The sequence below is a fragment of the Scomber scombrus genome, chromosome 20 (assembly GCF_963691925.1).
Source record: "Scomber scombrus chromosome 20, fScoSco1.1, whole genome shotgun sequence".
Lineage (NCBI taxonomy): Eukaryota > Metazoa > Chordata > Actinopteri > Scombriformes > Scombridae > Scomber > Scomber scombrus.
Genome location: NC_084989.1, coordinates 15,877,633 through 15,890,361, shown reverse-complemented (window position 1 = coordinate 15,890,361; position 12,729 = coordinate 15,877,633). Strand labels below are relative to the sequence as shown.

Here is a 12,729-nt window from a genome sequence, read left to right as displayed (position 1 = left end):
GTACTGAATGAATACCATAGCCAGCAAAATGTCAAGGTCAGGCAGTTTAGTGACCTTGTAAATTGTTATTACACCTAAGGAGAATACACATCCACACCTGCAGACACTTCCCAAAATCGAAAATAGGTAGCCACTTTTGCTGCGCACCCTCAGTAAGAAGGTCAACATCTTATCTTTGTTTGGAAAAAGAAGGTGGGCTAATATATCTCTGTCAGGTGCCAACCACCATCACACCTTGGTAAATGGACCATAACAGACATTTGCACATGGATCAGGCCTTATCTTTGATCCTCTTAGTCTGGGTTAAGAGGGAAGGGAAACAAATAAAAGAGAAACTCACATCAATCATTAGAAAACTGTATAGGGTGTCCTCAGGAAGGTCAATAATCTTTTCACCTGCATGAGACTTTATCAGATCCAGTCTAAAGTGCGAGATAAAAGCCCCCCACATTAACCTCTGCCGATTGGCAGCACATCTCCCCGACACAAAGCAGCTTCTTACTCCCCCAAAGATACAGGGCCCAAGGTCACAATAGCACTGGGATTTGGAGGCGACAGCAGAGTGTTACCTTACGCCAAACAAGCTGTCAACACAAACTTTGTCAGCAAGATGGAGAAATTAACTGGCAGTGAGCGATAATGAATCTAATCCTCTACTGCCCCCAAAACACCATCCTACATCTCCCTTTCCTCAATAGATTTTCAATCCTCACTGTCCCCTTATAGAGGCAAGAAAACTGACATTATCTCTTGGTTACAATAGAGTTAGATAAAAGAGTGAGCATGTGAGCATGTGAGCATGTGTGTGTGTGTGTGTGTGTGTGTGTGTGTGTGTGTGTGTGTGTGTGTGTGTGTGTGTGTGTGTGTGTGTGTGTGTGTGTGTATTTGCAGGCTTTTACATGTGAGTAAACTAATGTGAAAACTCACTTGAAATTCACCGTCTATTGGCTCATTGATTTGGATGTCTAGCACTTCATCCTGGTAGCCATCATCACCCTCAGCTACACCTCCAGTGTAATCCATTTGGTCCTCAGGCAGCGCTGTGTTGTCCTGGCTGTATTCCTCTGTGTACTCCTGTTCCCCCTCTTGCTGGTACCCCTCCTCCCCCTCTACGTCCCCTTCTTCACAGCCCTCTGCACCCAGGTTCACAACGTCATCTGTGTAGTCTGCTTCCTGCGAGTAGTCCTGCTGGCCATAGGATGTGCCCAAGCTGTATGTGGCATTAAGGCTCACATCCTGAACACTGAACAAACAAACAAACAACAAAAAAACAAACAACACATTAGACTTCTCTGTAAACAGAAATTACATATGACTGGAGGATATGCAAATATGTTTGCTTAGCTTCGTCAGCTTTACAACTAAAACATTAGACACTTGAACTCATGGCAGTAATGAATTTGCTTACGCCATATTTTGATCTTCGTCGTCGCTTTGCAGAAGGTCATCATTCAGTTCTTCATCTGACACTTCAGAGGGATTCTAAAAACAAAAATAAAGAAACATTTTGTTCTACTAACTAACATTTTGTGCTCTTTCTCTTCTCTGTGTGTGTGTGTTTGTGCGTGTGTAAGGCGTGGGGGCAGGGGACCACCTCCAACCCCGAAGGATGCTTAATTCCCATGTGGTGAAGGCAATCTGGGCAGGTCAACACAGTTCTTTTTTGTCCACTGTACTTCCTCCTGGTTCACATCAACAGTTCCCCCTGTGGAGGAGCCACCTGCTACACTGTCCACTTGTATTTTCTAAATGCTCCATCAACACTAAAAGCCAATGCTTTGGATATTATTTTGCTTTTCCTGCATGTAGGCAGAGGAACCACACTGACAAGCCAAGTGCATTTTGGTAAGCAGAATAAAATCAAAGTAAATGAAGATGGAAGATTCAAAGAGATGTTGTTTTATCTCACCTTTTTACTTGACAGCCAATCCTCCTCCAACAAATCCTCTCCCAAATCACTTTTAAGGAGAAAAGACAACAAATAAAAAGGTTAACAGAGTCTGATAATAGTGCAGTGTGTCTGTTTACAAATTATTATATACTGATTTGTTTGACTAAAATATCTCAAAAATATTTTATCTACAATTTACCATCATTTTCACTCTGAGATAATATAGTTTTAAAGTAAGTAAAAGCAAATACTATTTTTTTTATTACTTTTTTTTTTTAATTCAAAAAAAGGGAGCAACTAAGACACTAAAATGAAAAGAAAACCTGATTATGATTAATACTTGTTATCACAATATTTCACCTAGCCCCAGACATCACACCTACACAAAATATATTCAAATGGGTAAGTGATCTGTAGGAGAAAACTTTTGCTGGAGTTTTTTCTTGGGATTGAGGGAAAGAGAGAAGCAAAAGGTCCTCAGTCAGATTCAAACTGGATTCATGGTTGGCATCTTAACACCTAAGCCATGGGGCAACCTTTTTGTTAGTTAACTTGATTAGAAATAATGTCAATAACTGAGTGAACTTTAGGAGTGAGCAATGAGCGAATACAACCCAGTCCACAACTATACTGGTGGCACCTAAAGATATGCATCTTTTACTCAATAAAATTGTGATTTTTGATAGTTATGTAAGCACAATGCATGATCAAAAACTTGTTTTGCTTTTGAAAAGAGGCTGTTTTGATTTTGACTGTCCAAGCAGGTTGTGAATTTCAGCAGCATTCCCGTAAAGAAATGAGAACACGACAAGATGATTTACCTCTCCAGGTCGTCATCTTCACCCCTTCTCCTGCGTGACCGCTCAATCCCAGGTTTGTCATACTCATCAAAGTCATAATCTGCAACAGAAAAGCATATAAAGCATATAATATATAATCCTCATAGATTGATATGCAGTCGTATGAAGCATTCTCACTGTGACCCCAACAATTACAGTCAAAATAGTTCAATAATCCACTGACTCCGTCATGTGGAACAATGAATCTCGAGCACAAGTGTATGCTAGTCAGCTCAGCCAAGGCATCATGGTTACTGTGGTTACCCTGTAGTGTCACTGCTGTCAGATTCACAAACGAGTGACCCATAACACTGACCCGAGTGCAACACTATTGTTAAAATATGTTCCATTGTCTCCATAGTGAAGCCATACCATGTGTACCATTGTACGCAGTAGAAACTGGTAAATACATCTTTCACATGGTTTGCCATGGCCGATGCTACTTGAAAAGGTATTGTATTTAAAAAGTTCAATTTTGGGCTGGATGATGTTTTATAGGTTTAAAATATAATGTAATAATGTTGCCCACTGATTAGATACGCACGGTCAGCATTAGCACTAATCCTGACATTATGCAGAGAGAATATCAGCAATGAAGTGATTGATCCTCATTAAATACAGTCTCTACAGGAATTCAATGTTTCTGTAATCAGTTCTACTCAAATACTATTCAAATACAGGGGACTGCTGACTCAGAAATCCTTGGCATAATGTTATATGACATAAAAATGATCTGAAAGACTTCTACACACTGAGGCATACAGACTTTTCTATTTGGGGGGAAAAAGAGCACTGGTATCAGATCTTTACTCTGTATCAGCAGATATCCTGAATTCAGGTATCAGAATAATGTTGGAAAGAAAAAGGTGGAATCTGTGCACCTCTAATGTCACAACTGCACTGATTTATCTGTGTCTGATAATTAAACTTTATTCTCAACGAGACCTTATAATTACAGCATCTGCCACAGTACTTGCTGCTGTTTGACCAATGTCAACTCAACCAATGTGCCACATGCAATCCATTTAAAAAAGTATCTCTGCCAGGCTTGGGAAGTATTAAAGTACAAAGGCTTTCCGTGAGATGGTCACATTGGAGCTTAATATGAGCTGCCTGGAAGAAAATATATCTCCCAAAAAGCCATAAACAACGTGTACAATAAAGTTTGAAAAGAAATTAAAGTGCTTGTGTTGAAGGCATGCTTTAACAACCGACATGTAGTCAGTGGAGGTCATAACCCGTACACGTATTTGACAGCACACTTCATCACATTTGACTGGGAACTTGAATCAAAATGCCTTCAGTCTAGCTTTTCAACCCAGAAAAGCATACAGTGTAAAACATGAATGAAGCCCTCTGCCAGGCATTTGAAGTTTGGGGATTTAGATGCGAATAAACTGTCAGCATTAACCACCGACAACACAGCCAACATCACAGCTGCAACAACAAGAAACTTGACATGGCCATGGCTCAGTTGTTTTGGGCACAATTTTAACCTTGCCATAACAAATGCACTGGCAGACCAAAAGCAGAGGATTGAAAGGACCCCCCACCCCCACCTTCTTCCCCAGCTGGCCCTGAAAGAGGGTGCTCAAAAATAAACAGCAAGAGCATAGTTGCGTAATGGTACACCTGGCTAATCAATATTTAGGCCTAATCCAAACTATAGACATATCCCTTATGTAGGTTAAGAAGAACAGAACTATAATTATTAGTTAATAATTGTAGCTTACATGCTTGTATCTATGTTTAATTAGTAATTAATAAAATTAATGAACGCATTTGATTGAAATAAATGTTTTATTTTGTTATCAATAAAAGACACTTCCAACTTCTGTGATTAAAATCCTATTATGAATGAATGAATGAATTATTATTATGTAGTAGTACTACTTTTGTGAATATTTCCGTCTGTTTTGCACCACAACACGACGGCATATTCCTTGTTTGTGGAATGGTGATTTAAGTATTATTGTTATGTCATGTGTGTTATTTTGTATGTCCTAGCTGTTATCTTTAGAAATCTGCTATCAGTTCATTTGACTAATCTTCACAATTCTTAAGATGTTGTGGAAAACCAACAGCAATGCACAAAAAGGAACTTTGAGTTTGTGGAGCTCCTCAGTCCTTTGACCCTTAATCATTGCAATATAACAGAACAGCTTCCCTGTTCCAGAAACTCCCCCAAATGCAATCCTCAATGGGTTTTTAATGGACTATACAGGCAGTATTCACGAGTAAATTCAGGAAATATCAATAGACATTTAACAGTCACTTGCATCCAGGTGGTAATCAGTCACAGATAAATATAGCAGTGGAAAAGAGTCCAAAATCAACACTCGCCAAGTGCGGGTAGATTTTCCGTTGGGCTAAATCTGGGAAGGCTATCCAAAATAGTGATGGGTAAATGTTAGTACCTAAATAATCATGTAATAAAATATCTGGCATGATAGCTCAAAGGAAGTCACTCATGGTTTTCCCAATACAGTGTAGACACCCATACCATATATGTTTTTTAAGTACATCTAAACAGTGCTGCAAAACTCTAGGAGCACTTGAGACGATCAGAGGTGAATGAGTGTCAGCCACAGACCGTCACAAGCGCTCCTAGCTTTGAAGCACTGTCTACAGTACAGGACATCAACTACAACATTACAGCTCTCCACTCAACTGTCACGTGCTGTTAATTAAGTAACTATTGTGTGGCGACATAGTTTTCAACATAATACATTTTTATCTCAATCAAATGTACTGACACAAATGTAAATGTGACACGAAAAGGAACATTTATTATTTTAGTCGGTAAAAAAAAAGCTTGGCCAATGGATTTTTAAAAAATCCACAAGTCCCCAGGACGCAGGTGAGTCAAAGAGTTAATTTCAGACACTGCACTGGAAGTAGATCAAGGGAAACCGCTGGACATAAATATTGCAGGAGCACAGAGATTGAAAAGCAGCTCATAGAAATGCCATTGTTGTTCTGGCAGCATTTGCAGATTCTGGTTGGTATGCTACTGTTGGCTTTTGGTATGCCGCTACCATTCTACTAATTTATGGCCCTCATAAGCAGTATGTCACCCATGTTCAACTCTAATTTAGTTTTTAAGTGTTTAAATGGTCTGGCACCATCTTATTTATCAGAGCTTGTACAGCCTCACAGTACTACTAGGTCGTCAAGCCAGCTGCTTCTGGCCCCAAAGATGTAGAACAGCCTACCTTTCCAGGTTAGAGCTGCACAGTCTGTCTGAGCACTTTAAAACACTGCTGAAAACCCATCTTTTCTCCTTGGCGTTCAGTCCCAGTTAGGCGAGTAACCTTGGTAAGTTCTTACTATTCCTTTTATTGTTTTTATTTATTATTATATTTGTATATGATTATATTGTATTTTAATGTAGCTGTACAGCACTTTGGTCAACTGAGGTTATTTTTAAATGTGCTTTACAAATAAATCTTGACTTGACTAATGTGGCACTTCTTACTGGCATTTATCAATGCTTAACAATATAAGCCACCATTAATTATGATATGCCCCTGCTGTGTGACATTTATGAACGACTTATCACTTATTAACACCACCCCCAATACTAGGGAATATGAATGAATGTGTTGTTATTCACAGAGCAGTACAATTAAACAGAAGTTATAAGGTCTCACAAACGTATTTCACTTTTTTTTTTTTTTTAAAGTTACCTACACAAACTGAGGTTATAAATGACATGGCATGCATCATGTAATGTCCATTGCAGCTCAGTGTTGATGCAACAGCAACACAAATGTGGAATAAAAACACCGCGTAAACTGCGTCATGTACTGGTGCCCCCTTTTTAAACACTTACAAAAGCAGTGGTGTGTTACCTGCTGTAGTCCAATACTGGAAATATAAAACCCCTACCGTATGTGTAAGTGAGTAAACTAAAGCAGTCGACTAATGTTACCGAAATGCGTGTTTGTCTCGTATGACTCCACGTTAGCATTTATCAGCTAATGTTGCGGCTAATGTTACATTTCAGCCCCAAAAAACAACAGACTCGCTTAAGAGCCATACTTAACTTTGCAACGCCATTTAAAGCAAATTTAACACGCAATGATGTGTCAAACAGGACGCATGAACCATTTAAGATTAATAATTCAATTGTAAGAAAAACGTTTTCCACAAGTTAGCTGGTTGGCTAACCTGCTGCTAACAACCTCAATACGCTAAGATTTGGCCTGAGAAATTAAAAGCTAACGATGCAATTAGCTTAACCCGACCTGTGTTTACAACCAAGAGTGCCAAGTGTTAATTCAAGGTGCAGCTAATATAGTAGCCTACATACTCCATACTGCGGCCTACCCTCACCATCACTGCAGCCGTGTTGCTACTTGTGTTAGCTCACTTAGCATTGTCGAAGAAAAACAAGCTGCTGACATGACTTACCCTGAGCGTTGGCTGACATGGTGCAAGGCGCGTCCCGCTTACAGTCTACTAAACCGGAGGTTGCATTCAATCTTCAGTATTTCACCATTTTTGACGATGCTAAACGTGTGATTTGTAAAGGGGGGGGGGAAAGGTGGACGCTTCTATGCAGCAACGATTTTCATCCACCACTTGAGAGCACGAACATGGCAGAGCTGTGTTTGGCAGCAGTGGTGCATTGTGGGTGGGAAACAGCAGCTCCCCCCCTCGGTGAGCTGCATCAAGTGTGAAGGAGACAATATCAATATCATAATATCCGTCTGGATATTATGAATGTGCCATGCATGCAGGTGATTACAAGCATCAATAATGGCAGACAATATATATATATGTATATTACAGTGTTTCCCACATCATTTTGAAAGACTATGGTGGTTGGACCTCAGTCTGACTCTCTAAGGGGGTCCGGCTCCCCTGGAAGAAAAGTTTGAACATTTTTAAGTTAAATGCATCATTCTGGTGCACTCTGAGAGCAATATTAAGAGGTTCTCTCTCTCTCTCTCTCTCTCTCTCTCTCTCTCTCTCTCTCTCTCTCTCTCTCTCTCTCTCTCTCTCTCTCTCTCTCTCTCTCTATTTTCTTTTTTAAAGTGCCCCCCAAAAAAAAGAAAAAGAAAATGTTTCCCACAGAATTTTGAGAGACTATGGTGGTTGAACCTCAGTCTGACTCTCTAAGGAAGAACATTTTGTACATTTTAAGTCAAATGCATCATTCTGGTGCACTCTGAGAGCAAAATTAAGAGGTTATATCTATAATAAATAAATCAATTTGACCAGTTTATAAATGTTCCAAACAAACCATCAAAAAAGACTAATGCCCATATTTCAGCTCTGAAACAAAGAAAGCAGAAGTGATTATCCAAGTTCAAGTTAGATTTTTACATTTTTCACTAAACATCTATTTCTACATTGTTTCAAGTTCACGTTGTGTTTCTTCAAATAACCAAACTGCAAATTAGACTATGGTGGGCCGCCACACTGTATATAACTAATGGGAAATGCTGTATTATACAATAGGATAGATTATGTTTGCATGACCTATACATTCAAAACATTCATAATTATTTCCACACTCATATACCCTGACTGTAAGATGAGCAGGGTTGGGAAGGTTACTTTGGAAATGTAATAGGTTACAGATTACTTGTTACCTTATTTAAAATATAATAAGTAATGTAACTATTCCAATTACTTAATTAAAGTAATGTCACTTATTTAATTTGATTACTTTTTGATAACTTTTCTAACAAATGTTTTCAGCTGTTATGGTAGCCTAAATGTACCCATTAATCCCACCAAATCTATATTCAGGTGTTTTTCATGGATACTGACATGATTTATAAGGGAGATAATTTCTTTAAAAGCAAGATTTATTTCTAATTTGGAAAATGTATTCATTAGTTCATGTAGATTGTGGAATATAAAATAAAGATATTTTATGAAAAAAGTCAAAAGTCTGGCATGGACTTAATTGGTACTGCGACACAATTTAAGCCCATGGGTGCTCCAAATAAGCCCACATCATGATTTATTTACAAAATATTAAAAAATGATAGATTTCAAAGAATTAAAAACAGCAATATACAGTACTGTGCAAAAGTCTTAGGCCACCACTATCATACAAACAGAAAATACAGAAACTATGTACACAAAATGTAACATTAATGATCAATTATTATTAATAATTAAGGTTCCATTCCATTTAGGTTTAAGAGAGCCAGGTTCCTGCTATTGCTCAAGTGTAAGGGGAGGTAACACTAAATACTTGCCACTTTAGCCAATAGAAGCTGTTTTATTTTTTTTTTATTTATTTTTTTAATACTGCATACATATTTCCTGTATTTTATATGGTCATTATAGCATTGCTAATGGTGGCCTAAGACTTTTGCACAGTCTGTATATCTGCGGACTATAAGCAAAGTGATGAGGGACTTTGAGGTGTGTCAGCTGAAAAAGATGACGTGGAAATGACTGATGAATTTGACAGATTTTCCTGCTATTTACAGATAATGGGGGCCAAAGACACACAGTCCTCTCTGACAAGTCTTAGGCCACCATTAGATTTGTTGTCTTGGCAATGCTATAATGACCATACACAATTATTTCTCAGTCTCTATTAGAATACAACCAAAAAATACAGGAAATGTAGAAGCGGTTCAAGAAAACCACTTCTATAGGCTAAAGTGTGTAGAAGTATTCAAAATTCCCCTTACACTTGAGCAATATCAGGAACCTGGCTCTCTTAAACCTAAATGGAATGGAGCCTCAATTAATAATAATATTGAATTTAATAATAATTTAATAAGAGTTTTGCACAGTACCGTAGGTATTCAGTAACATGTTAAATATTAAAAAATGGGGGGAAACCCTCTTCCTGAGTAAAATCTTAAAGATGTAACCTCCTTTGTAATCATCAACATTTTCATAAGTCACTGTAATTTAATTACACATTTTTTCTCAGTAACTGTAACAGATTACAGTTGGTTTATTTTGTAATTCAATTACACAACGCTGTTACATGTAACTAGTTACTCCCCAACATTGACTAGTATTTACCAGTATTGCACATTGTAGCAGGATATTCAACATTCAACCAACAATTTATGTATTGCACATGCTAGTGTAAACTATTTGTAACATGCTCTGTGACTAGGCTATATACCATTCCATCAACATAGCATTTTATTACTTTATTACTCTTTAATCTTAATGAATAATGGGACATTGGCACCCTAGGCAAGATTTTAGATTGGAACCCCCCCCAAAAGTGCAACAGAAGTACCTCCAGCCCGGCAGATAAAGTCCTCCCAGTCTTCCAAAAAATAGGCAAGTGTATGTCAAGGCCCCATTCACTGAGTGTTTGGTGGAAAGGGCTGACGTAGCAGTTTGGTGGCTTTCAGGCAAAAACTGACTGACCAGTAAGGTTTCGAAAAAAACAAAGCAGATGAAAACAAGTCTGTGATAATACTGATTTTGATAAGATGTGCACACAATTAAACCATTAAGGTGACATATAGGCTGGTTCCATTTTCAAGTGTATTCAGCTGCACAGTACTATCTTGGGGGTTTCGTCACCGTCATGCAGAATTGAATGGTACCTTTCATGGTTCATAGATTAGATATACTGTAGATTGTATTTGGAAGGGGTTTCTTGATCAGCTCAGCAGTTAGATGAACTGTCAGGAGGTGACGTGAGCATGACACATCTGCAAGGCCAGAACTTAACTCACTCTCACCAGTTATAACTCTTTCTTCGCCACTGGATGGAGGTTTATTGGCACAATGTACTATTGCATCCATCAGACCTTGAAAATTGATCAATGTTTAAAAATACGATCATTCTTGGTTTCCAATTTTGGTGTTACAGCAAACATGGCACATGTGAAAATGCTTGCCCTTTTCAAATCTTGTTCACTTTGGCTGAAATTCAAAATAGTGCTTAATCTTCATTCAAGTCGCCCCTTTGATTTTTCTTCCCTGTAAGGTCAAAGCCTTTTTATCTCTGACCAAATTTTTCCTTTTTTCCTCTCTTGCGCTTAAGTCTGGGAGTCAAAGTTGTTGTCTGAGTCTACAGCTAGACTACAGCAGAATCGTAACCCCCAAATTCCTCCTGGGCTGACAAACGTCAACAAAGACCCCGAGAGACACCAAAGAGAGGTGAGCAGTGAACTGAAGCCTCATTGTATTGGCTCATTATGGGATCCCGCAGTGAGGAAGAAGCTATTTTGTAGCACCACAAGGTCAATATCTGAAAGCCAGGGCGATGGAGGGGATCAGCCGTGAGATTTTTAATTTGAGAAAGCGTAAAGGGACTTTCCTAGTGAAAGACAGTCTGTGAATTGTAATTGACTGTGAGGATTAAATAGACAAGATGTTGAGTTGGCAAATGTTTTCTCTTTTAAAGAAATGCGATTCCAGCTCCTAGACACGTCCTTGTATGTCATGTGCTGCATCTGTGGGACAACATACAACTAAGAGCTACATTCCAGGTGATCAGACCAATATTTATGTATGTTTCATTGAAATTCAATCCATCAATCCATATATCTAATGAATATCTTCATCTTATCATAAAATCCTAACTTTTGCATGAAATAAAAAAAAAATACTGTGTTATTTATTATAATACAACATTTAACAAAAATGAAAAATGTGCTTCTTTTATGACGTGAACTTAACTTGATAAAAGCCTGATGTTTCCGCCTTCAGCCCTTCAGCCAAACTCAGACATTTTTCATGCAGTGCGTACATGCATAAGCACATGTGTCCAGTTTATCTTTTTGAAATGAATGCAGGTGCAACTCATATCAATATCTATTCCACACCCTATTAAATATTCACTCTAAACAGCTGTTTCCAAAGCTGTATAAGATATTTCTATGCTCCCTGGATACACTTTCCCAGGAATTTTGATTTTACTTCCAAATAGATGTGAAAAGGGGAGCTGTCACACTCTATTATGGTGACCTCAATGATTCTGTGCCCTATCCAAATCCAGTGGTTTTCCATAACAATGCAAATTAAAGGGTGCAGAGCTGAAGGAGAGAATACTTGTTATTTTCCATCCAAAGGACAGAGGTTCTTTACAACAAACTTGTCTGTACGCCTTGTGTAGACTACGCCTTGTGTAGACTTTGACATAATTTTAATAGCAACTTGGAAGTTGCTTTGTGTGAGACAATCAGTTTTTGCTGTCAATTCATCTTGAGAAAGTGATACTGGAGCTGTAAGGCCTGCAGTAGATTGTTTTGTGAGTGACAGAAATGTAATCAGTCAATTTTTCCAATTCATTGTGTATTGTGTTTAGCTGCAGACTTACCCTGTCTGAGACATTCTGAGACTGATTTAGTGTCCAAGTTGTTGCAGTTTTTGCATCGATGGGAAGTAAAATGAATGTGTTACCATGCCGCTGTACCCAAGCACTATTAGCTTAACATACTCCAATAGGAAGATTTGTTTTTGTTTGTGGGTGTCTGGTTCAATCCCACATGGGAGACTGGGGTTTGAATCACATTTCTTTCACAGTACACTAGTCAGGGATTTGAGCCTCCATTCATAGTATCTCCTACACAGAAAAGCTATTTGATAAAGAAGAATATACATGTAAAATAAACACAGAAATTGGCGTTCATACTATTCACCTACACAAGTAGACAAAGACTTGGGTAGTATTCACAGTTGCACTACAACTAATCAATAACAATTGATTCATCTGCAAATTATTTTCTTAGCTAATTGCCCAATTGTCACAAACGAGCTCAATGTATGTAACAATGAGAGATGAGCCACGTTCAAAATTCACAAATCACATTCACATGTTCCCAGAGCTCAAGGTGACATCTTCAAATTGTTCATTTTGGATGACCAACAAGCTAAAACCCAAAGATATTCATTTTACCATCATCAAAGACTACAAAGAATTGTCATGTTGTCAATTTATTAAATAATAATTGCAGCTATAATTCACATGCATCAATGGAGACATCTTTGTTTTTCCCAGGCATCAATGGAGACATCTTTGTTTTTCATAAAGTCCCTGCACATTTG

General features: G+C 38.2%; 1 protein-coding gene across 4 annotated transcripts in view; it reads right to left on the bottom strand.

Moving 5' to 3' along the window:
- rbm33a (RNA binding motif protein 33a) overlaps window positions 1-7,321 on the bottom strand; it is a 30,087-nt gene extending 22,766 nt beyond the window's left edge. For all 4 annotated transcript variants that reach the window (XM_062441174.1, XM_062441176.1, XM_062441175.1 and 1 more), the window contains exons 1-5: window positions 7,147-7,321; window positions 2,713-2,791; window positions 1,910-1,958; window positions 1,409-1,482; window positions 928-1,243 (exon numbers count right to left, since the gene is read on the bottom strand). In XM_062441174.1, coding sequence (XP_062297158.1) covers window positions 928-1,243; window positions 1,409-1,482; window positions 1,910-1,958; window positions 2,713-2,791; window positions 7,147-7,165 — 537 coding nt within the window. In that variant the 5' untranslated portion in view covers window positions 7,166-7,321. The remainder of the gene's footprint in view (window positions 1-927; window positions 1,244-1,408; window positions 1,483-1,909; window positions 1,959-2,712; window positions 2,792-7,146) is intronic.
- Window positions 7,322-12,729: the final 5,408 nt, after the last annotated feature.